Source organism: Drosophila ficusphila, unplaced genomic scaffold (assembly GCF_018152265.1).
Source record: "Drosophila ficusphila isolate 14025-0441.05 unplaced genomic scaffold, ASM1815226v1 contig_791, whole genome shotgun sequence".
Lineage (NCBI taxonomy): Eukaryota > Metazoa > Arthropoda > Insecta > Diptera > Drosophilidae > Drosophila > Drosophila ficusphila.
The window spans coordinates 25,900,214-25,925,471 of NW_025064737.1; the positions used below are offsets into that span (position 1 = coordinate 25,900,214).

The window sequence follows — 25,258 nt, forward strand, 5'->3', positions numbered from 1 at the left end:
ATGTTGCTCACCTATGTGTGTTTACTACTCGAGAAATGCATTGCCACTCTGACAACTGTATCTATATCTACAAGTTTATTGCGAAGTACATACCTATATATTGCCTAAATGTTTACTGTATGTATGTATATTTATTATTGCTGCATAATTCACTCATAAATATTTTTTTCTTTTTCTTTTTTCATATAAACGTTTACAAAAAAAAAAAAAAAAACAAAACTCGCACATTCCACCACAAAACCACCAACAAAAATAAAACAAAATCAAAAATACCGAAATACCGAAAACGAAAACTAAATGAAATGAAAACTGAAATATAGAAGGATCGTAATAGAGTTTATGACGTTCACGAACTGTCACTGTCACTGAGAGCGATCGATAGCTGTTACTCCATGTGTGTGCATGAGTCGCAGCATCAGTAGCCCACCCAAGGACCAAGGACCTCATCCACATAGCCCATCAATCTATCAGATGCCAGTGGCGGATCCCCCCGATAAGGCATCGCATCGCATCCATCGGACAAGGACGAGGACTGCAGGACTGCAGGACTACGGGACGAAAAGGACTAAAGGACAGTGACTGACGCATCCTGCGCTCGTTTGATCGTTCGTTCGCTCGCTCGCTCGCTCTATCGCTCTTTCGCTCGCACGCACCAAGAAACCAAACAGAAATACCAGAAACAATACCAAGCAAGCCAGAAACCAAATAATACCAAGCTAAACAGACGCCTCATTACCAAACATCGAACGTTTCGTTGTCGTTTTAACTGCAAAACAACTACAAAGTAAAACCAAAAGCGAATCAAAACCGAATCAATTCAATCAAATCCAAGCCAAGCCAAGCCAAGCCAATCCAAATCAATCCAATCCAATCCAATCAAATCAAACCGAAAAGAAATACTCCAAACGAGACATAGAAACAGAACAGTAAACATTAAACAGCAACAGTAACAGAAACCCAAAGCAAAAGCAAAAGCGCAGGCTAAAGCTAAAGCTAAAGCTAAAGCAGTCATCAGTCAAAGTCGATAACCAAAACCAGCAACATTCAGTTAAAAATGGCCGAAGACGCTACCATGGAGACATGTCCAAGTCCTGAAATCGGCGACTCACGCAAAAGGCCACTCGATTCCGATCCGGAAAATGAACAAACTAAACGCTCACATTTCAGTTCCGGTAAGTTGACCAAAATCCAATCCAAATCCAAATCAAAATCAAATTCCAAATCAGATTCCAAATCAAATTTCAAATCGAATTCCAAATCAAGTTCCGAATCAAATTCAAATTCAAATTCAAATCCAAATTCAATACCAAATCGAAAATCGAATCCCAATTCATTCCGTCAGCAAAAGGAAAGAAACGGAAAATATCTCAAATCGCTATTGCATATCCCCATTATCGTGCTCCTCTCTACTCTCTCTGTCTCTATATATCTGTCTATATCTTTCTCTCGTTCGTTCGTTATCTTTCTATCTATCTATCCACTGCTCTTTATCTGCGAAGCGTATAAATATAACTCATTCAATTCAATTTGTTTGCCTAACTTTTTTGCCGATCGTGCCGTTTCCCTTCTTTGTTATATGGTCATGTTGTTGTAACTCCCCTCGATATACTATATATATATCTCTTGATATACGTACATATATACCCAGTATCTATGATTTCGTTGCTTTCTGTCGTTTGTTGTCGCTCTTGTTGTTGTTGTTGTTGCTGTTGTTTGTTAAGTTTCAATTAATCAGCACGAGAAATTCATTTGCAGTTTGCCCCCGATACGTTCGATGTCAGTTTTGCAAGCGAACACACAGATAGACTTTGATTCGTAATTAAGCCAGATATGGCGTATACGCCCCGAGGGCCCCGTGGTGCATCGCAAAAATGACAACTGGCATCTGGCATCTGGCAACTGGCTGGCGGCAGAATCTTTGCGCAGGATTTGGCGCCGAGACAGTGTGGGCCCAGTTTGACCTAATTTTCCGCAATGACCTCCAGTTTTCCGAAATCTCCTGCAGCCGCCATCAATGGCCTGCAATTAGATACAAGTACAAGTGCCTTGAGCTCACCGATTGGCATTTGAGCCTCTCCTCAGATGAGCCCAGCCAAGCTGCACTTGCCAAGACAGCTGAGTGGGTCAACAAGAAATTCATATGGAGATTAGCATTTGAAAGAAGCTCCTCCGCTCCTCCGATCCAAAGCAAAACCGATTCGATCCAATCCGATCCGTGCGGCCCATTGCCAAACCCGAGCTGTCTGTCTGACCATTAACTAGTTGCTTTGCATGATTTGCTCGGCTCAAAGCTGGCAGCCAGCTCGGAGCTCCAAGGTGAGCAGCCAGCCAGTTAGCCAGCCAGTTGGCCAGCTAGACAACGCAATCGAAGTACCTGTCGTCATAGCCACGAAAATAGCAAAAGGTGTAAATGCTAGAGTCGGTCTGTCGCCCCCGCTGGCTTTTGATATTTAGACGGATAGGAATGCCAGAAGCGTAAACACGTTTTCGAGTTTCTTAATTGCTGGAACTCGAACTCGAAGCGTGCTACTTGCTACTTCGATGATTGTCAATTGGGAAACTTGGGAACTTGGGAAAAACAGGGGGGAGGACTCAACTCATTTTCCGTTCAACTAAGCAAGCTACTTGAGCAACGTACGGACAAACAAAAATAATATCTAGAGAAAATTCAACCAAATTTAAGTGCTGTCTTGATGTTGCATCAAAATTTTTAAGTTTTTCTTCGTTCGTTGGAATGCGGAAGTTCTGTTCGAGTAAGTTCAAGTTCGTGGGTTAGGTAAATATGAATACTTTTCTCACTCCACTCATTTTTCGGCTGACGGTATTTTCGCAGCCATCAATAATTTATGGGTTAGCTTTGGTTAAGAATCGGTTTGCTCTTCGAACGATTCAGTTTTATCAGCTGTTTGCTTGGCCAGGCTCCATTCAGAAATGTTGGCATTATAGATGAGCGCAGACAAATAGATACATTACGTGTGTACAGCTGGGCATTTGTTATTAATTAGCCACCATTGAGGCTGTCTGTGTTCTCTGGACACGGAAAACAGGTCCATGTCATCTGGGCTCGGGTATTTACCCACGTCGCTTATTAGTTCTCTGGCAATTTATTTGCTTAGCTGCCTCGACAGTCATTTGTTTTGTTTATTATCTATTTAATTTTTTTCCAGCTTTTCTGGTTATTTATAGCTGTCAGAGCTAAAGTTGTCAATAGTTTGGGGAAGGGGGAGCTGAATAAAATTAGATGCTGAGACAAAAAGCAGCCTTAAATAATATTAAATTAGTTATTTTAATTTATTGGGGCTTATTCCTGGTGACAACAAATCTGGCAGAATCAAATAAAATATTTTTTTAGGTATGTAAAATACTTTTATAAACGAAAAAGTTAAAAAAAACCAATGGTTTTTTTTTTATTTCATACATTATTGTTTTGTACAACTTTTTATCAGAGGGCTTGTTTTCAATATATATAGATAGCATCACACCTTTTTTCACCTTTTTTTCGCTGGGTAACCTCGGCTAGAAATGCGTCAGTTTCTGGGGCTGCTGCAAAGGAAATGCAGTAGAATCGAGGAAAGCGAGGAAAAGCGGGGCGGTGGGTCAACGTGGCGGATTGGTGGTGCTGCTGCGTCTGGTGGTACAGGGGCTTATGTAATCAATGCTGCCAGGGCAGCTGGAGCATAGTAGGGGGTGTACTCCGTCCTTATGTGTGTGTGTGTGGCACAGAGAGAGCGAGCGAGAGAGGAAGAGAGCAGTACGGGCTGCTCTCGGAAAACGTTGACAGTGCGATGGCAAGCGGTTGACCTACTTTGATGACAATGCGGGTGCGTGCTTGTGTGTTTGTATCTGTGTGTGTGTGTGAGCCTGTGGTCGGTTGCTCTGCTGCCTCGGCTTTCCTACTTGTTTTCATGTTGATTTTTTGCTCCTAGAAAGGGTCCTGCGCAGTAGGACGAGGACTCGAACTCGAACTCGGCGACCATTCAGCTGCAGTGCAGCATTTGGCGCCATTGCAGCCGCCACAGCAGCCGCAGCATGAACGTCCTTGAGTCGCGGCTCCTGTGCAAACTGGGTTGTTTTAGCCTGGCCAGTGGTTCGGTTCGGTTGCAGCTGCAAGTGCTGCTGCTGGAATCGCTGTTGCCTGGCCAAATCTCAAGTGCGTTTATTGCCTAAGGGCTGTTCGCTCTTGCACTCTCTTTCTCCCTCTTTCTTTCATTGTTTCTCTCTTCCTCAGTTTCTCTGTTTTGGCCACAATCTGTGAACTGGTATCTCTGTGGCGTGTTTTTGGGTTACCTTATTCTTAGGTGCAGCCCATTGTTTCCTTCGGTGGCCCAAGTGGCCAGGCATTTGGTGTGACTGCACTTGTGGAGCATCTCGAGTGGCCTACTAATAACTCGAGGGCCAGGCAGTTTTGGCTTGGCATTCTTATTTGGACCCAGTGATTAGGACGAACCCGGCTTCCTTTGGCTAATTGGGTCATCGCAAGCCCTTAAATTACGCATACGCAACGTGTGCTGGTAGTAGTGCTGATAAGCTCTTGTGTAGTTATGTAATTGTGGTTGTTTGTTGTCGAAATTGTAGGAGAGTACTCATGTTCTGTGGTTACTAAAATCTTAATTGAAGAGCTAAGGATTTTGCTATTGAACCAATGCCACGACAGCTAAATCACATTCGATTTTCCAGAGCGAAGTCATTACTTTCAGTTGTCATTTATGGATCGCGGGACTAAGCTTTTGATTTGCCCATCGAACGCTATTTTATTGGAGGGCTGAAAACGTGACACGTTCACTCTTTCCGCCGCTGGCTTATCACGTTGGCTCATTCCGTATCACATGTTGCCACAGCAGTTTCTATTTTCGACACACGCCCCCCACTCGTGTCTCCGCCCCTGTTTTACTTCCTTCTCCCTCTCTCTCCCACTCTCTTTCTCTTTCTGCTGTTGTATTTTTTTTTAGTTTTGTGTTGATAATGAACCGAGTGACATGGAGTGAAGTGAGGCAATCGACGGACGGGCGGCATTAGATCATATACGAGGAGGAGACACGAACATCATCATGATCATCTGTGTGTGCTTATGATCGCTCGCACACTCTCATGACTCATGAACCTCGCTCTCTCCGTTGGTAGATTCTCCCCGTTTCCGATTCTCCGATTCTCCGGCTCTCCGGCAAAACTCTATGCTTGAGTCGCGGCTCCGTCTTCGCTTCGAATGGAATTCTTCAGTGCGGTTTGGTCACTCGTTTCGTGCGCTCGCTCGCTCGCTGTCGCTCGTTTTTTTTCGCTCGAATTCGAATTCACAGCTCCCGCGCTCCAGCCATTTTGCCAGTGATTCCCCGCCCGTAGCCCGTTGGTTTGGCTATTTTGGCCAGAGCAGCATGTTGTTTGCCCGCAGCACCAACTCTTCCACGTCACTCAGCCCGCCCGAAATGATGATGCACCACCATCAGCAGCAGAATCAGCAGCAGAATCAGCAGCAGGATCCTCAGCAAATGGGACACCAGATCCACCAAATGCAGCCGCCAGCGTTTCAGCTACAATCCTCTTTCTGTACGTGCCTCAAGTGTAATATCTGTTGTGTTGACCTTGGTAATTAGCGTGTGCATTGGTAATTATAGGGTTTATCTCATTTCGGTATTTGCCAGGAGCTTTGTTAGCTGTTTGCCATCACCTGAGCGCCGCTGCCAACGCCGCCAGCTCACAAATACACGCGAACACGTTGCGTATGCGTAATATTCCGATATTAATATTAGGCAACGCCACTAAAGCGGCAATTAACGTCTTGTCAACTGCGTTTATCTAGCTTTTCAAGGTCGCCTCTTGGTTTGTTGTTCTCTATCTCTGTATGCGAAGTATTTCTGTTTGAAAAGACACAATTTTCCAATGATATTAGCATTCGCCAAAGGCTGAAAAGCCAAAACTAAAACCGAACCAAACCAAACCCACACAGAGCAGTGTATTATTCAGTTCAATGCCAGCCATAATGATTATTCAAAAAAGCACTAAACAAACGACAACTCGAGCTGAAGTTTGACCTCACAATTCAAGCTGGGATTGGATAGAATCGAGTCGTATTGGATCGGATTGAATCGCGGCTTTATCAGTGGGTTCTCGAAATCAGTTTCGAGTTAGTTGTCCGTAATTAACTCGAGAGTCACGCTCCCTCTCCTCTCAAGTACAAGTGTTCGTACTTAGGGACATAAAAAATACAAAAAACACAACTAAATTGTTGACTTGAAATGCGGGAAGCAAACGGCGGCAAAACGACGTAACCTTGAAAAGCGATTTGAATGTGGGCAAACATGTCTCACTCTATCTTTGTGATGGTGTGCGTGCGTTTGAAAGAGCCAAAAATAAGTCAAGACACTCGTCGGTGGCCATGCCCAAAAACTGCTCAAGTTGCTCGGGCTCGGCCCAAGACGAAATAAAGACCGAAACAGAAAAAAAAGCAACGAAAACAAATAGAAATAAAAACATATTCATTCGTATATTGCCGCCGTTCCAAGCTCTGCGGGCATTTTACTTTTATTTTTCTTGGCCAGCCAGTCTTCTGGCTCTTCTTTTGCTTTTGTTGTTTGCTGTCTTGGTTGGCATTTTGGCGAAAATGTCCGAAAAATGTGTTATTTATGCGTGCCACACAAAATTCGCATTTCTACGGCTCATCCAGTTCCAACCAGCAGTAGCTTTTTCGGCCCATTGTGTAATCGGAGTTTGGCTCTGACTTGGGCCAACCAGTTGTTAATTTGGCTGCCATTTGGCAAGACTCTCGGGCAGGTGTTTTGGCTATTGGCCTGGCATTTCGTCTTCCCAAAAGCGAGAGACTTCTCAATGGCTAGCGCAATAAATCAATTCCAAGAGCCGAAAGCCGAAAGGGTTTTCGTCTGTGTGAAAGATGATCTCACGAAGGTATTCCGCGACGCCCACTTTGCATGTTTTTTACATTTTTATTTCCGTTTCTGAGTGTGAGTTGTTCGCCTGTTTTTTTTTCGCCTCCATCAAGTGGAATGACATTTATTTATCTGCGCGAGCAAGTGCTTTTTCGATTATTTGAATTTAGCCATTAATTTATATTTACCTTGCGATGATTAGTCGAAATTGCTGGGGGTAATTACAAATATTGTTTTGCTCGGTTTGGTAATCCTCATTTAATGCTTGTATGGCTCGAATGGGTAATCGGTTTGTTTGAATGGAGTCAAGGTCTTGGGGAATATTTTATTTTGTACTGGTGTTCTAGGCAGAGATATTCCCCCCTTTCCCCTCATAATTTTCAGCTTCCACCCATCATCAGCGGAGCTTATCAACGGGCTTCCGCCGCCTCATCAATTAAAATGCTTTCAATTCGCTCAATTCCATTTGACCATGATATTTGTTACAGCTTTGAAAACATCCAAACACTGTAAAGCATATTACCGTTTTTATTATCGTTTTTTTTTCTGTATTTTTTTTCTATTTTTATTTTAACCATTATCGTCCATGCATATAAATGTGCTTGTAATTATCGAAAGCCAACCATAGCGCAAATATAATTATAGATACTACACAAAATATAAAAATAAATTGATGTGCATGCCACACAGCAGAACGATAAAGTTAAAAACGAATCGAAAGCCCACAAAGTATATAAAGAAGAACATTTTCAATAATCACGAACAGTTGTTTTTGTTGTTGTCCCCACACAAAGCGTGCGATTAGCAGTAATAGCAGTAAAACTAAAGCGAGTAACTCCAAAGTCGCGTATAATTTCAACTATTCAACAGCATTCCCACAAAACCAATGAAACTCTCAACCGAACTCAACTCAAACGCAAATGTGATAAACCCAAGCAAGCAAAGCAGTTTAACGAATATGAATATGTTGTGATAAAGCTACGCAAGTAATGACTAATGTTAAATAGAAAAGCCGAAAGTTATTAATCAAACCGAAACGACTGAATCAAAAAGAATAAAAATAAATCAAATGCAACTCATCGCCGGACAGCAGCATCAGAATCATCTCAAAAGATCGTCAACCTGCCATCGAGCCAAGCTTCAAGTATTATAGAACCGAGTGCACCTGCAGATCGATTGCTTCGAACTCTGAACTCTGACCTCAACTCAACTCAACTCAACAGCTGAATGGTAAAGCCTTGGGCATTGTTTTCTAAGTGTCTTCCATAGCATTTCTGGATGTTGTGTAACTATCGTCATTAACAAACGCCATCCTACATGGACATACTCTATCTATATCGCCATCGCACCAAACGTCATTCAATTTTCTCAATGTCTTTCAATGAATGTGTATTATTCCAATGCGGGGGATTAAATCATAGGATCCCATTAAAGACAGAGGCTGCCAATTGCAATGCCAAACCATCCAATCCAATTCAATTCAATGCAAAACAAACCAAACCAAACCAAATGAATCGACAATAATCAATACCTTTGCTGAAGCTTGCTGCTGCCGCTTTCTCTGTCTCTGTCTGTTTCTCACTCCGCCTCCTTCCCACTATCTATATATACTATATATAAATCAGTCGCATCGTAATCGTTGTTGTTGTTATCGTACAAAATATATCTAACCAGAAACCATCAAGAAACCAAATCGAACAGGCCAACTGCCAAACGCCAAACGCACCAACAGAACAACACTAAAATCGCCATCCAAGAACACCAATATCTAATCAATATTCAACGTCAGCTATCGAATCAAATCGAATTAATTCAAGTCATCCGGAAGTCGAGCGACCTACTAAACCACTGCGAAGTCACCACAATCTATCAACCCGATCTATATATCTCTATATATGTAACTTACAACCACCGCATCATCATGAAGAGCATTGTCCCAAAAAAAAAAAAAAAAAAAAAAAAAAAAACTAAAAAACAATCAAAAAAAGAAAAGCAACAAATGCACTGTCCAAAGCCTTACAAACTGCCATCAAACTCGATGTATCAGTAATGAATATGCAACTCAGATATTCAGAAACTCAGATTATCAGATATTCAGATATCGATGGAATGCGAGGGGGAGAGAGACAGAGCGAAGGTCCTTGCAGCGCTGGCCATCTCTTTCTCTCTCCCGCTCGCCGCCTAATCCATGCGTGTGTGTGATCACTGATCAGCAAAAGAAAAACCTATGAAAAGCCAGCCTAATTTAAACAAATTTTCCATTTCTTTTTCTTTCGTTTATTGAACAAGTTTAATGATTGGAAAGCGGCGCGTAGGTTAAAACGAAACAGAGCAACCGCCACAAAAGCTATCAAATCGCGACGAGCACACGAAAGGCAAAAATAAATTAAGATTACGATACGACAATATACAAATCTAAATATCGCATAGCGCATAAGTCAGTTGGGCATAAGGAACAGCATAAGGAACGAGTACAATCGATTCGCAAGGCCGAATCCGGCCGAATTCCGTCGCAAACCGAGGAAATCCGAAGACTGAACGGGAACGCCAAACATTTCCAATTTCCAATGGAGAGTATTATGAAGGCGGCCATGGACAGGGCGGCCGAGCAGCTGATTCAGCAGTTTGGCTTTGATTACTTGCAGCAGCAGCTGCAGCTGCAACATCAACAGCTGCAACAGCCACAGCCACAGCCACAGCAGCAACATCAACAGCTACAGCAATTGCAACAGCAACATGAGCTAGAACATGAACCAGAAAACGAACATCTCACACACCGATATCAGCAATCAAATCCCACACATGTGCAGCAATTAGCTTTCAACTATCAGCCACGACATTCCACAACAACAACAACAACAACCACGTCGTCGCCCTCATCAACACATTCGCTGGCCAGCGGCGGCAGCAGCAACAGCAGCAGCAGCAACATCAGCAACATAAGCAACATAAGCAACATCAGCAACATCGGCAGCATCTGCAACACCAGCAACATAAGCAACATCAGCAACATCAGCAGACACAGCAATCATAGCAGCGCTGCATACTCATTAGCCGTTCATAGCTACAAACAGCAAGAAAACCCGGCTAATCCCAACCATGTTCCACCTCGCCAGATGGACCAATCGCCCCTGAGTGAGAATGGTTCGCCGAATGGCGGCACGCCGGGCATCCAAACGCCGCCTGCAACAACGAGTGGCACAGCAGCAGCAGCGGCAACAGGAGCAACTGGAGCAGCAGCAGCAACACTGGCAACAGCAACACTGGCAACAGCAACATCCGGCAGCCAGCTGCTGGGCAACTATAAGACTAACTCCTGCTGGTGTTACGGTGAGTCCGAGTCTGATTAAGAACAAACGCAATCAACATCAGCATAGAACTATCAAAGTTGCGCACAACTTCCTCTACTACACCATACATAAAATGTACACCACTTCTCTATCTATAACTATCGAGCTCGCTACAACCAACCAACCAACCAACCAGCCAACCAACCAACAACAGCATCAATCACCACGTCGCCTCATTCTAAATGCCGCCAGCCAACTTAAGAACCAAAAAAAAAAATGCCTAAACATAAAACAAAAAACAAAAAAAGCAAAAAAAGAATAGAAAAACAAGAACGCCCAAATGTCAAACGAACCGAACGCCGAACAAGAAGCCACAAGCTATAAATGAATTGTCCATTAACATTGCGTTGAAAGTTTTGAAAGAAAATAATCCAAACATCACCAACATCCAGCACACATTCCGATACACAAAGTTAAACCAACAAACACTCATAGAAAACTCAGCAGCAAAAAAAAAAAAAAGAAACAGAAACAACCAACCAGCAAAAAACAAAAAAAAAAAAAAATACAGCCACAATCGACTATATAAAAATCTCATATGCTAATCGTACGCTTTAATGTGGGCGTCCATTTTAATTTTGAATATGCCTTAAAATATTATGTCTTATGTATAACACGACTTTCCTTCAGATTGCCCTAGTGATTCATGGGTGTTGCATAAAGATTTACGCTCGCATTTTGCCACAGCGCGTGTTTGATGGCATAGTTACGTCCGAAATAAGTTTGGAAAATTTAATTCAGTTTTTATGATATTAGTTTGGATTATGGTGGCTTGCTCAGCAAACTTTAAAGAGTGTTGGGCGCCATCTAATCGATTCAATTTGATATGCCTGATCAAAAACATAATTGGGTAAAGTCTTCAAAAGTAAAAGTAATTAACTTGTGATTACAACATTTTTTTAATAATTTAAATAGTTACTAAAACTACATTTTTTTTATTTTAAATTTGCTTTTTAAAGAGCACTTCCTGGTGCAGAAAAGCAAACAAAGTTGTCCCTGCTCGGGGATCCAATCATTAAATAGCGTGTCGTGTGTCCCCGCATTACGCATACGTCGCGTGGTACGCGACAAGCACTTGCTGCTCGGGCTTTGCTTTAACAATTTGCGTGTTGCAGATTGTTCCGTGGCATTTATTGTGGTTTGGGGTCGGGATGGCAGTAGCTGTGTGCCAGCTTGTCGTTAGCCTAGTTTCGCATCCAATCCTGCACACAATGCATACGAAATTAGTCTCCAGTCTGCCCGGCTTGCCATCCTGCAACCTCCGGCCTGGCTGGCGAGGCCACGCCCACTTGCAGCTCGATGGGCGGTCTGCTGCAAGTGTTATTTATGACAGTCACATAATTTAAGCTGCTGCACAGTGTCAACAGCAACGAGGAGACGACGACGCAGCTTCGCAGCGTTCTTGGCCAGTCCTTTGTGGGCCATAAAACGCTAAGCAAATGGCCAACTCTGTTGTTTCTTTCCGTGCATATTATTTACCCTGCGGCTCCTCCTTATTTACGAGCATTTTCTTCGCCCGTTAAATTTATTGTTTTTCGGGGCATACTATATGGGAATGTTAGGTATTTGCACTCTACGCTTGCGGATAAATGATAGATAGATGACAGATGCGTCCGGCGCACTTTCAATTATTTCTGCGGCGGAAATTGGCCAGCATGGTGCTAAATATCTGCCCGTTGTGAATTCTTTGCGAATCGCATTTTCACACATGCATGCAAAGCGGGGCAAATGGTCCGATACTCTGTGCCCCGAACCCTGCCACAATGTCAGTGCATCGCAGATACGATGATACGAGTGTGTATCGTGTGTGTGCGCTGTATCTAATTAGAGAAATACTTTTGAAGGACACTCTGCCGCTGAGTGGCAACGAGACCAAGACGACGACGACGACGTCGACAACGTATGGCACACATTTCACCCATCGAAGGGGGTTTAGTTCAGGGGGAGGGTTCTTTCAGGGGGAAAGCAGTGGCTAAATTTAAACAAACCGAGTGCCAAGTGGCAGCGACAAAAGCAACGTCTTGGGCTGCCTCAAGTCGCCAAGTCACCAAGTCGCCAAGTTGCACGGTGGCAGGCAGTCAGGTGCAACGCGCTTAGATCATTCCATTCTATGCTGTTCTATTCCATCGCTCTTGTTTTTGTGTTCGCTTGTGTAATAGAGCGTCTCCGCTTGACACATTTTATTAATTGAAATTTGTTTGTTTACTGCCGTCGACCGTCGACCGTCGACCGTCGACCGTCGGCTGTCGGCAGTCGGGCGACTTGAGGCGACTTGTGTGACGCAGATGATATCACTCATGCGCCGGGAGGTCCCACCGCATCCACTGCATCTACTGCATCCACGATCCGCCACATTCACCTCATCTAGCCGTGTAATGCATGCCTTTCAGCTTTTCAGCTGGCGCCTTCAAATCCCCACTTATAATCATTGTTTCTCCCCTCTTCTCCTTTCGTTTCAGGTGAGTCAGTTTGTTCTGGAATTGAGGTTGAAATTGAAAATAATAACAATAATCATATTCATCATGGTAAGCTTTGTCACACTTTCATTAAATACCATTAAATCCATCTTTGTCTAGCCAAAAAAGATCGACTAATTCCAGATTAATACCGACTAAAGAGTAGCTCGTATCGTACTACATATTTTTTTTCTGTATCTGTAACCATATTGCTGTCTGTTTTTATTACGCTGACGAAAGCGCGCTTTTGAGCCTGACTTGGACGGAATTGGTGACCCAATGGACAAACGGACCAACGAGAGCACATTAACCTTCGACCCTTTGACCGACTTTTGCTTTGACTTACATTTTTCCACAAATTATTCGTATTTATTTCGTTTTGCTTCGCGGGTTGCCCAAGCGGGCAGAGTAGATGGTAATTCACTGGGGTTTTTTCATTTTTTGTTTTTTGTTTTTTTTTTTTTGGCCAAGCCAACGACCTTCGGAGGAGGAGGAGGAGAAGTAGTGGGTCTCTCATGTGTTTCGTGTGTCGCCAGCATTGTCTGTTCCATCTCATCTCGAGCGCATATCTCCTCACGGCTTGCCCACCACCAAAAATTTTAATAATACTACAGAAACAGTAATAGAAACAGAAACAAAAACAAAAACCAAAACCAAAACAGACCACAGTCGAACACCTCGCCTGCACCACCATAACCAATCCATGCCCACACAGCAGTAAGCCATGCTAAAACCACTAAACCGAAACCAAATCGAAGTCTCTGTCTCGAGCCGAAAGCCGAAAACCATAACCACATCCATATACTCGTATAACCAAACTAACCGAGTTCAGGCCGAACTCCTCGAACGCCCCTCGTTGCGAGCGTCCAGCCGAACGAACAAACCAAACGATCGACGCTGAAATGCTGTTATTATTTTTAATTTGTAACCTGCCGAGAATGAGCTAGAAACTAGATCTAACCAAACAATAACCAGATTGATAACTAGATTCGAGTGCAGCAGCCAAGGGCACACAGACTAACCAACCAACCAACCGCCAGTACAAGAACCCCTTAACCCTTTAACCAGTAACCCTTGACCTCTAATTTAAAAATCGAATAGATAACCCGAACCCACAGAGAATCCCACGAGACTAATCCATTGGTCGCCCTGTGAACTCCTCTCGATTTTTGTGCTTTCAGGCGAGACAACGTATCACATGAAAATACTGGTGCCCGCGGTGGCCTCCGGGGCCATCATTGGCAAAGGGGGCGAGACGATCGCCTCCCTGCAAAAGGACACGGGTGCTAGGGTCAAGATGTCCAAGTCCCATGACTTCTACCCAGGTGAGTAGCGCATCCCCTTTTACTTCGAAATCTTTTTGATTAATAAAGGGTATAATCCTCAATCCTTAGGCACCACTGAACGCGTCTGCCTGATCACTGGCTCCACGGAGGCCATCATGGTCGTTCTGGAGTTCATCATGGACAAGATCCGCGAGAAGCCCGACCTGACCAACAAGATCGTCGACGCCGAGTCAAAACAGACTCAGGAGCGGGACAAGCAGGTCAAGATCCTGGTGCCCAACTCCACGGCTGGCATGATCATCGGCAAGGGCGGCGCCTTCATCAAACAGATCAAGGAGGAGAGCGGCTCCTACGTCCAGATCTCGCAGAAACCGAAGGATGTCTCGCTGCAGGAGCGCTGCATCACAATAATCGGCGACAAGGAGAACAACAAGAACGCCTGCAAGATGATCCTCTCGAAGATCGTCGAGGATCCCCAGTCGGGCACCTGCCTGAACGTCTCCTATGCGGACGTCAGCGGGCCGGTGGCCAACTTCAATCCGACCGGCTCCCCGTACGCCACCAACCAGAATGCCATCAACTCGAGCACCGCCTCGCTCAACTCCACGCTGGGCACCACGATCGGCGGTGCCAGCTCGGCGGCCAGCCTGCTAGTCAACGGCACGGGCATCAACTTGTCCATCAACCTGGGCTCCCCCAACCCGGCGCCCAATCTAGCGGTTGCCACGCAGCTCCTCGAGCACATTAAGGTTAGAATCTCTTACTAAATAATGAGCAAAAGTTCTCTTTTGGTTATCTCTTTTGTCAGGGTTTATGGGTTCATTCATTAAAATGATTGGTAAATTGAAAGGATTTTATTTGAATTAGTAAATATATTCAAGTAGCGTAGCTATACTTTCTTTTATCACTGAAATTCCATTTGTTGAATTAGTAAATTTACCTCAATCACAAAGAGATTTAACCGAAAAGGGACTTTGTTCTAGTGCATACATGGCGTATACTTGATGTGGTTTTTCTTCTTTCCCTCACAGGTTGCCATGCGCGGTTCTGGATACTCGGAGACCGCCACGAACGAGGTGGTCTCCGCTTTGGGCGTCCTGGCCAAGTTCGGCGTCTTGGGGATGGGAGTGGGCGTGCCGCACACCAACGGCGCCCACTCGACGCTGGGCAACTTCCTCGGGGTGACGGCGCTGGACCAGCAGACCGCGGCCGCCGCATCCGCCGCTACCGCCAGCAATGTGTTCGGTGCCGTCGGCCAGGTGAACCTGGAGCAGTACGCCGCCGCAGCGGCCGCTGCAGCTGCCGCCAGCCGGCCGACGCAGTCGCAACTGGACGCTGCCGCGGTGCAATTCGATCCATTCCGCCACTTGGGCTCGGCCACGGCGCCGGGCGCCACGCCCGTCTCGCTGAACAACAACAGCTTCGGGCTGACGGCAGCCACGGGAACGGCGACCACGGCGCAGCTGGGCGGACTCAGCAAGAGCCCCACTCCGGGCGACCTCAGCTCCAAGGACTCGAAGAACGTCGAGGTCCCGGAAGTGATTATCGGCGCTATTCTAGGTGCGCGTCCCTACTATTATCCCTACTAAACAAAAAAAATTGCAGAAAAAAAAAAAAAAAAAAACAGAAAAGAAAAGAAACCAACCAACAGTGAAGCAACCACACCGCAATTTTCTTTACCCCCAATCCCACTTCCCCAGTTGACCCCTAGCACCTGTTAAAATACTGGAGTAGCAGAGTTAATATAATCCCATCCAGATCCGCTTTCCATTTTTGTTTAGCCCTAGAGAGATATTAGCCAAGCAGACACAGGCATTCATTCCAAAACTCATTCCAGATTCAATAGAGAGTTGAACCATTCAGACGCATTCAGACATTCCGTTAGACATTCGCAAACACACAGAGGTTTTCCTATTAAATCCATTGAAACTTATAGCGAAATTTCTAGTCAAGTTCTTGCCTCTCACCCATCTGATTCCACACGATCCATAAACCTTAAATACCTTCGATCGATTCCACCAGAAAAATGAACCCCCGGAAACCCACTGAAACCCCACTGAAAATTCGCACAGAAGAGCAGCATCCGTTAGCGTAAGAGATCAGCAGTAGTAGCTTTAGCAGTTAGCAGTTAGGTTGTAGGTTGAACCACCCATTCACTTTCCATTTTTGTCTATGATTAACGAATTTGTTTCGATATACTTATACGTGTAGCTGGGCGCTCAGTTTGGCCCAGTTGGCTAGTGCAATTATTGGGTAACCATGCGTGAAATATTATTACTTTGTTGGATTTACATTCGTTGTTGCGCAGTTAATTTTACCTCAGTGTCAGTAAGTGTAAGGTCGTTAGGTCATTAGGTTATTAGGCACCCTGACCCTTCCGCAGCATATTGACCCTCGTTCTTTGGTTTGTTTTTAATTTTTATTAATCGTTGGCGTCCCTAACACCCTACTACGCTATGAATGCCCACACCCACTATATAATATATATCTATACATATAATACAAATATTTTACCCACATATATTACCCATACTATCATTTAATATCTTGAAAAATATTTAACATAAATCTGATGCAAATATTCCAGGTCCGAACGGTCGTAGTTTAGTTGAAATTCAACATGTTTCTGGCGCAAATGTGCAAATTTCCAAAAAGGGCATATTCGCACCTGGCACTAGAAATCGCATTGTAACCATAACTGGTCAGCCGAGTGCCATTGCCAAAGCGCAATATCTAATTGAACAGAAAATCAGCGAGGAGGAGACAAAGAGGGCGCGACAAATTCCATTAACCACTGTTGTGAATTAAACAAAAAAAAATCCGAGTTAAGCAACCAACCAGCAATCTTAACAGAACAACAACAACAAACAAACAGGCAAAAAGCAAAACAACAACAACCAAACTACCCCTGAAACACCATCTAAAAAAAGAAAGAAAAGTTTTTCGTCTAAAATTTGTTAATTTCCTAAAAGAAAAAGAATATGAAAAACTAAAACCCGAAACTAAATATAATATGAGAAGGGATAACAAAGAAAAAAGGAAACACCAATTGTTATGCGTGCAGCTAAGATTTAAGCAATTAAAAGTAATAATTATGTATTGCAAAACCCGTACACTTTTTGAGTAAACTGTTCCAAGGCCTTCACCTCAAGAGATTTGCTTTAACTAAAAACGCCCTTTAAGACAGAAAGAAAACGAAGTGAGAAATGAGATATGAGAAATAGTGAAATGAAAATTGTAAAATACTATGTACTACCTTCTACTATACATTGTTGCATTTGTTTGTCACGCTCGAAACGTAAAATTGAAAACAAGTTATATTGCCTATTGCCAGTTTAGAGACAAACTAGTTGCGAAAGAAAGAAAAACCGTTTGGGTTTTGTTTGTTTGTTTGTGATGCGTATGTTTGCGTTGCGTGTTTTGTTTTTGGTTTGGTTTTCCCGACCAAGCTATACGATACGATACCATATACTATACATGATGGGGCATATATACATATGTATATGTACACAGTTGTTGAGTCTTGTTTATATATTATATCTACACACATATGCCCATACATATATATATATACATATGCCACCACCCACTTACACACACCCCCCACACACCTAATTATTAGCATTATGTTGAGCTAAAACGAAAAAAAATGTGAAATGAGCGAGCGTTTTCAGTGAAAACTTCAGGTGATTCTTACCCTCGAAATAAGGTAAATATTTTACTACACCCCACAAATCAACAACAACAACAAAAACACTTGCTATTGCAACTACAACAGGCTAGTGAAAAATACTGACAATTGCTAAACAAATTTAAAAAAAATCTGAATAACTGAAAAGTGACTTTGTTGACATTTTCGTGATTTCGTTAAAGTTTTCTGTTCTATCTGTTCTCTGTTGTTGCCCCTTCCATAATTGCTTATCGCTGTTAATATATATATACCTACTATATCCACCTACGAGTCTGCAGCCCGACCTCTGTATATGAACACAGTTGATGTTGATCATGATAATGTTGTTTAGTTTTATAGACGATCCGATCTGATCCGATCGGATCGGATCGAGTGGTGTTAATGTGTTGCGCGCGCACGTGAGTCTCCTTTTGGTTTTGATTTTGTGCTCCCGATTTGTTACTCCTTATATCTTTTGTTTTATATATATTATTTATGAAAAAACACATTGCGATTTGTTAGTTGCCAGTCTGAGAACTGCACCCCTTACTTTTTTTTTGTCATTTTGCGTTTGTTAACCACATCTTTGGTAAATTTAGCACATTTGTTTCTTACATTCTAATTTTAAGTCTTACATTTTCTCTCACCTAATGCATCACAAGTATCTTAAAGACAAAAACAAGAAAACATATGAAAAACCTTAGCAAAACAGACACAGATTCTTTGTAAAATATTCACATTAAAGCATTCATTTAGGGGTTTCTTCATTCGTCGAAACAGACAATCCACCAAACAATTTCCCTTGTTAACTTTAAGTATTGTGCAATTGTTAAACATTATTTCAACGAACATTTCACGACGATTGTATGTACATATCTATCTAGAAACGCAGTGTAAAGACAAAAGATGTTAACATCACATTTGAAAATTTCCCAATTCATATATACACACGAACACAACACAACACACACACACAAGGACAAAAGTACCCATACGAACACCACTCACCTACAGAGAGAGAAATGCCTTACTTGTAATGAAATTTTTCTTATTTACTTTATTCCTTACACATATAATTTAGTTTAACACTTCTTTTCGATTAATAAACAAAGATGAAACGAAATTTAAATAAAATTTGATTACAAAAACAACAATAAAAACCTGCAACGTTTATTTCGTGTTTAATTTGGAGCGCCCTGCGCACCACCACCTTCGCCATTTGCCAACCACCCATCCACCCAACCACCCACAAGCGCCGCACCACCACTAACCCAACCAAACCAGACTCCCCCAATCCAAAATCAGTCTACAACATTATCATGACCAATCAAACCAAAACCAAAATCAACTCAATCAGCCAGTCAGTCCAGGCTTCAGTCAATCAGCCAATCAGTCAACCACTTTTTTGCTCAGTTCGATTTCAATTTCAATTTCAATTTCGATCCAATCACTGAAAACGCTCATCACCGTAGTGAAATAATGAAATGGATAAACAAACAAACCACAACGGCAACCAATCCTAAGCTAAGTCTATATATTTAAGTTACAAGTTGTTCTTATTAATTTTTGCTATTATTGTTAAAACTTACCTACAATTGTTCTTATTTGTGCAATATTTATATAATACGATTAAAATACAAAATCAAATGAATGGAAAACACAAGATAATTATAAACAAAAAAACAAAACAAAACGAAAAGAGGATCTGTAAGCAAACTAATGAGAAATATGGAAACAAAATGAGAGTAAATTTGAAAGTACAGTCGTAAATGCTAGTGTGCCTTGAAATATGCATTAACATCCAAAAAAGAAAACAAAACGAAAACGTAAGGGGAATGAATAAGGATAACGATGTTGGTGTTTTATTTAGACCTATTATTTTATGAGTATCATAAAGAAAAAGAGCCCAGAGATCGAGACAGTTTGAGAAGTACATACATGCAATAGACCGTCTAAGAACAGCAGAATTCCACAGTAAACAACTTTGAAACGTAGCTTAACGAACAACAACAGCCAAAATCACAACAAGCATAAGAACACAGATCCCCCTTCGTCCACCCCACAAAAACCAGTCAACCAATCAGCCAATCAGTCAACCAATCAACCAAAATCAACCTACCAATCCAACAACAAACGAACATTTATTTCGACTTCTTCGCCTTGCGTCAGATCGATCGATCCCCCGGAATCGAAGCACTATATGCCCTATGCCCTATCTATCGCAGACACAGACACTGACTCACAATCCCCACATACACACATGAAACACACACATGAATGCACACCTGACAAACACACACCTGAGACACCTCTCCCATACATTCACACATTCGTACTAAATATCAGTATCACTTTGCGCGTGCTCACTGAGTTATGTTTAATGTATGAGTTTTATATGATATCTAAACATAGTAGAGGAAGGAAGAAGAAATAAACACAAATATATATACTTATATTTGTACTGGATCTGTGATATGTATTTAAAAATAACAAAAAGAGAAAAACAACAAAACAAAGCAAAAATATATTTATTAAAAGGAAGTCAAACGATACTTGAAATTAATTATGAAATAATTAATTTTTTAATGAGACAACTAAGAGGAAAGAAAAGCTTTACTTGAAAAGCCAGAGAAATCAATCCCCGAAATCAAGTTCTCAATTCATCGATGCATGGACAGTCCGAAAGAGAGTCCTCGAACCCCCTTTACCCCCCTCCCCCTTCCCCCTTTTTCCCCTTCAACTTTTCCCATATGCATACGTATTCGCTGCAAAGAGGTCCTTGCCGATTCCCCCACTCCGTTAATCAGAAATGTCCGATTCGTGATCCAACAACGACAACAACCAGAACAACAACAACCTCTTCGAGGCTGAGGGGGCGTGACGAAGGGAAGATGGAGGTCAGGGGGTCACGAGCCGATCGGATGTAGGTCAGATCTGATCCTATCGGTTCGGGGATCCTGCGTCCCGCTTTCGACGTGTTTATGCTTGTTTGGATTTTATTGTTTGAATGCGTTTGTTATTTGCTGTACAAAAAAAGCTTCACGCTGACCCACAATCGAAAAAAAAGATTTGGTAAGTGGGTGGCCCTAGCACAGTCTGCCCCAAAAAACCAAGTTGCACCATTAGCTTTGTGCTCACCATCGATATACAACTGTTACTGCCATCGGCACCCACAAAGAACCCACTTATCAGGCACATTGTCATGCAACTCACCCTCTTTCGCCACCCCTCCTCCCAAAAAAACACCAACTATCCACTGCAATCATACGAAACTAGGTAACTTTGGAAGGACATTGAGTTCGCTTTAGGAGTTCAGGAGTTTTATTAAATTATTGAAAGGCATCTATAACAATAACAACCGGAAGAGGAAACGATAGATGGTAGATAAACAGGAAGAGAAAGGGAAAGAGAAAGTAATACAGCTGTTATTTCAACGACGGAGTCTATTAGTGTTAAAGTAGTAAACATAAAAGCAACTTTTATTAACTATATACATACAGTACATAAATATCTAAAGTAATTCAAATTCGACTTTGAACATTTAAAGAGAAAACAAAAACAAGAACAACAAATTAAGAAGGGAAGTGGCGGGCAGTTCGCCCTTCGAAATCCGTATGTTGCTAAAATACAAATATGTAAAGAGGAGTTCAATTTATCAATCAAATCTCGTATAGTGCATACATATATAACATACATACATAACTGCATACTTAAAGCGGAGAAGAGCGAGGGACGAGAGTAACTTTAACTATAATTTGTTATGCTTTGCCACCCACACTGTTATTAGAACAATTAAACATTACGATGCGTATGCATTCTATATATAAATGTACACACCCATAACATATTCATACATATACCTGTATGTATACCTACATTGAATATTGAATCGTAAGCGAAGACGGCAGTCGAACAGAAAGAACCTTGCTGGTTCATTGATAGGTCGAGGAATCGGAGAACTAACTGAATCATAAAGTATAACCTCATATAGCATTGTATGTATAAATCTATCGGATTGGCCGACCGGCTGCGGCTGCGGCTGCGGAGACGTTCATTCAGCAACCACAACAGAAGCATACAACATTAGTAAAATATTAAATACTATATATATACACATACACTAAAAGTATAAAAAGTAGTCGTTAGTGTGATAAATAAATCTAATATTAATTAATTCGAGCAAATAAAAGCGGTTTAACGATTGAAACAAAGAACCCAGTACCCAAAAAAAGGTCCGTGCAGGACCTCACTTTCCAAAAAAAAAAAACAAAAAAAGAGAATACCATTGAAAAGTGCAGTTCGGCACGGACCCCAAATTATTTATTTACCAGCGTTATTTCCATTTGGCACAGTTCATTTAGCACACATGGGTCTGCATCAAAAAAATATGTAAAGTAGCCGAAAAGATTTTAAACTCTCTCAAAGATCGAACGAATAGAAAGCGATGGAGGAAAGCGTAGACATAATGACGTTAAATGATCCTAGCCTAAGTCATAACTCATAAAACTGCATCACAGTCATAGTGAAGTCGTTTATAAATGAAATCTTATTCAGTGTACAAAAATAGTTAACGGCAAACAAAAAGATTATTAACTTTCGGATCGTAACAAGTAAAAAGCCGAATTTTCGCGTCTTCTTCACTTAAACACTTTCTCAAATGTCAACCAACCAACCTAAGAAGTTGCATACGTGAGTACCTTAGAAAACAGAAACAGAAACAAAAGTTACATAGAAATTACGGCCTTCACGATATCTGGCCAATATCAACAGCAACAGGTCCCCGAAAGTCCAACATTTCGCTCAACATGTAGGAGTTCTTATTTTATACAAGCGATTAGAGGTTCCAAGTAAAATAATTGATTCGATAGCATTACTTTCGAAGTCTCCGAAAGGAAACTCCTTGAAGATCCTTTCGAAACACTAGCACACACTCTTCACTCAACGTCAAATTCCGTTGCACACTATAGGAATTACGAGCAGCAGCAGAACACTTTTCGATCTCTCAATAGGTTTATAATATAGGCAGGAATTAATAAATATGATATTGACACTGATCGATGGTCATTCGAAAGCGCGGAACATTAGCAAAAGCAAACATCATGGAAACTCATTCAAAAGTAAAAGTACTAAATCTTTTATGATTTGACTGTGATAATAATAATGACAAAATGAGAAATGAAGTCGGAAGGTGTAAACAAATTAACGTATATAGAGTATTTAAATGTATGTAAATACAGTGCCGCCTAAATAGGCTAAGCAAATGTAATATTAACCTAGGTGCGAAAGAAATTATGGCTCCATAAAACAAAACAAAACCAAACAGAAGGCAAACAAATCCAGCAATTCAGTTTGCCCAAAAAACATTGTGGAGAACGTAGCGAAAGTTGTTTAAATAGCCGTAATGAGAACGAAAACACATTGCGCAGAGAAACAAGTTTTACTTATACATATTAGCAAAATATTTAAATCAATTTTAGCAAACCAAATCCCTTTCTGAGTGCAAAACGAACCCAAAATATGGGAACGTGCGAGTCCCAATTGAAGTAAACCAAATAAATGCAAATTGAAATCAACGATATTTAGTTATGCTCTATTTACAAAGTATAATCAATTGAAGTTTTTTAAAAATCAAGTAGCAAAGCAAACGATTTTATAGATTTATTCATTTAGCATTTGAAAATCGCAATGGGAAAAGATCACACATAACCACGGTAAAAGCAAGTAGGTTTTCTTTATTTCTCAATTCTCAATTTTTAATTTTACGAGGTATAGATTTGAAAAAGAAACGAAGAGAAAAACCAAACAAAATGCAAGACAAGTAACAGAAAAAAATAGTCTAGTGAAATCTTTAAACAATTAAATCAAAAGGTATCCCTACAAGAAGATTCTTTAAAGTAGCTCATTCAAGTTTTAACAATCGAAAAACATAATTTTTGCAATTAAACAAACGATAAGAAAACTTGTACAATTGCGAACGAAAAGTATGCAAACAGTTACTCCTCTCTACATACATATATATACATAGCTATATAACCCCAAGTGAATCATACTCGAAGAAAAACCAAAACCAAAACCAAGGAAGATTATAATTCAGATTGCGGCTAAAACCGAAATGGTAACGGTAAACGGCGAACTAAGGCCAACAATAAATGAAAGCTAAGCTAGGTAGGCGATCGATCGGAACCGATGTTAGATACTACGATACAGTACGGAACATGCATGTATATCGAATGTAATGGTTATGTTATGTAATGCGTCCGGCGCATCTGTATGTATGTAATAGTATTTATAGTAAAATTTGTTGAATACATATATACACACACACACACACAGAGGCAGACACAACCACAGAGAAACACTCCAACCAGGAAAGCCAATAAGTGCATACTACATACACAGAAACATTATAAAGATCCGCATCCAGGATGGAAAATTAGAAATGCAAAGTTAGGACGGTACATAAATGAATTACGTGAATTACACATTACACATTTAAGAACGATTATATAAAACTGACAAAACTAATAAAAATTATATTATAATTCAATGAAGTTTCACTTCCATTTGGTTGGGGGTCTACAAAAGTTTTTTTTATAATACCTAATATATATAAATGCTACAAGAATGTTGTTATCAATTGATTTGAATATTTCTAGAGATTTGATTATTTCTTAAGAAATTCTGGTGGACAGTCTGGCTGAGTACTGGGATGAGTAGACTTAAATGCTTCCATTTCCTGAACTTCTTGATACAAGCGAACTACGGTGGGATACGGACTCAGGTCAATCTTGTATCTGCAAAGTATGGATATAAATTTAAAGTACTTTGGGTTGATTTAATTTGGTGTTTACCTCCTTGCATTGCGAACTTGAGGCACCAGGCAAATATCGGCCATAGAGAGCTCATCTCCCACACAGAATTTACCCGCTGATTGGGAAACCACCTTCTCTAAACCTTGAAAACCTCGAATTATCCAATGCTGAGCAAACTCTAGTCCCAGATCATTGCCCAGATGCTCCTGGACCGTAATATTCTGCAGTGGTTGAATACCGGAGCAAATGAGCTCCACAATTTCACGGACCTTAGCTCTCTTTACCGGATCCTGAGGAAGAAGTGGCGGTTGAGGACGGGTTTCCTCCAAATAGTGCATTATAGCCACTGAGTCGCACAACGTATGTCCATCTATTGGTGGCTCGTCAATCAATCATTTAGTTTTCAAAGTTTGTTTTCCCATTACATACCAATTTTCAAGGACGGAACCTTTTGCATGGGATTTACTTCCCTATATTCCGAGGTATAGACATGTTCGTTGGCCGTCTTTGACAAGGAAGTGGCTTTAATATCGTAATCTATTCCCTTAAGTGCCAGTGCTATGCGAAGTCTCCAAGAACAGGAACTTGACCAAAAAGAGTACAGAACTGGCTTTGAATTTGTTGACATTTTTCGTAAAGAAACCTTGGAACCAAATGCCCCGGATAAATGCGTTACTTGCATGCCCTTGTAGGCAAACTGTCTAACTGCAGACATTTCTTTTTACTTAATTAGGATGTTTTTCCGGCAAAACGTTGCCTAAGCCTGATGCAATAAACTAGTTCTCGTTTGTAAATTGATAACGATC

The 25,258-nt window shown here is 41.5% G+C and overlaps 2 protein-coding genes across 15 annotated transcripts in view; one reads left to right on the plus strand and one right to left on the minus strand.

Moving 5' to 3' along the window:
• LOC108099314 (RNA-binding protein Nova-1) overlaps positions 1-18,811 on the plus strand; it is a 33,013-nt gene extending 14,202 nt beyond the window's left edge. For 4 of the 14 annotated variants that reach the window (XM_017202717.2, XM_017202719.2, XM_017202722.2 and 1 more), the window contains 6 exons: positions 321-1,172; positions 12,688-12,753; positions 13,866-14,009; positions 14,079-14,719; positions 15,002-15,530; positions 16,558-18,811. In XM_017202717.2, coding sequence (XP_017058206.1) covers positions 1,055-1,172; positions 12,688-12,753; positions 13,866-14,009; positions 14,079-14,719; positions 15,002-15,530; positions 16,558-16,778 — 1,719 coding nt within the window. In that variant the 5' untranslated portion in view covers positions 321-1,054 and the 3' untranslated portion in view covers positions 16,779-18,811. Of the gene's footprint in view, positions 1-320; positions 1,173-2,563; positions 2,754-4,924; positions 5,542-7,748; positions 8,109-9,167; positions 10,209-12,687; positions 12,754-13,865; positions 14,010-14,078; positions 14,720-15,001; positions 15,531-16,557 lie in introns of those variants that run through there. The other 10 variants (XM_017202708.2, XM_017202709.2, XM_017202715.2 and 7 more) reach the window with 10 other exon arrangements.
• On the minus strand, positions 17,851-25,257 carry LOC108099316 (probable maleylacetoacetate isomerase 1). Its single transcript, XM_017202727.2, has 3 exons — positions 24,882-25,257; positions 24,492-24,822; positions 17,851-24,434 (listed from the first exon to the last, which is right to left on the minus strand). The coding sequence occupies exons 1-3, from the start codon at positions 25,165-25,167 to the stop codon at positions 24,305-24,307; spliced, it is 747 nt and encodes a 248-aa protein (XP_017058216.1). The 5' UTR covers positions 25,168-25,257; the 3' UTR covers positions 17,851-24,304.
• Between the last annotated feature and the right edge of the window lies 1 nt (position 25,258).

What these genes read in the sequence shown, in the direction of transcription:
- LOC108099316 (XM_017202727.2), bottom strand. Translation starts at nt 25,167, where the DNA reads ATGTCTGCAGTTAGACAGTTTGCCTACAAGGGCATGCAAGTAACGCAT. An exon ending in GGTTCCGTCCTTGAAAATTG is followed by an intron (nt 24,823 to 24,881) that starts GTATGTAATGGG and finishes AGCCACCAATAG; the next exon opens with ATGGACATACGTTGTGCGAC. An exon ending in CAAGTTCGCAATGCAAGGAG is followed by an intron (nt 24,435 to 24,491) that starts GTAAACACCAAA and finishes CATACTTTGCAG; the next exon opens with ATACAAGATTGACCTGAGTC.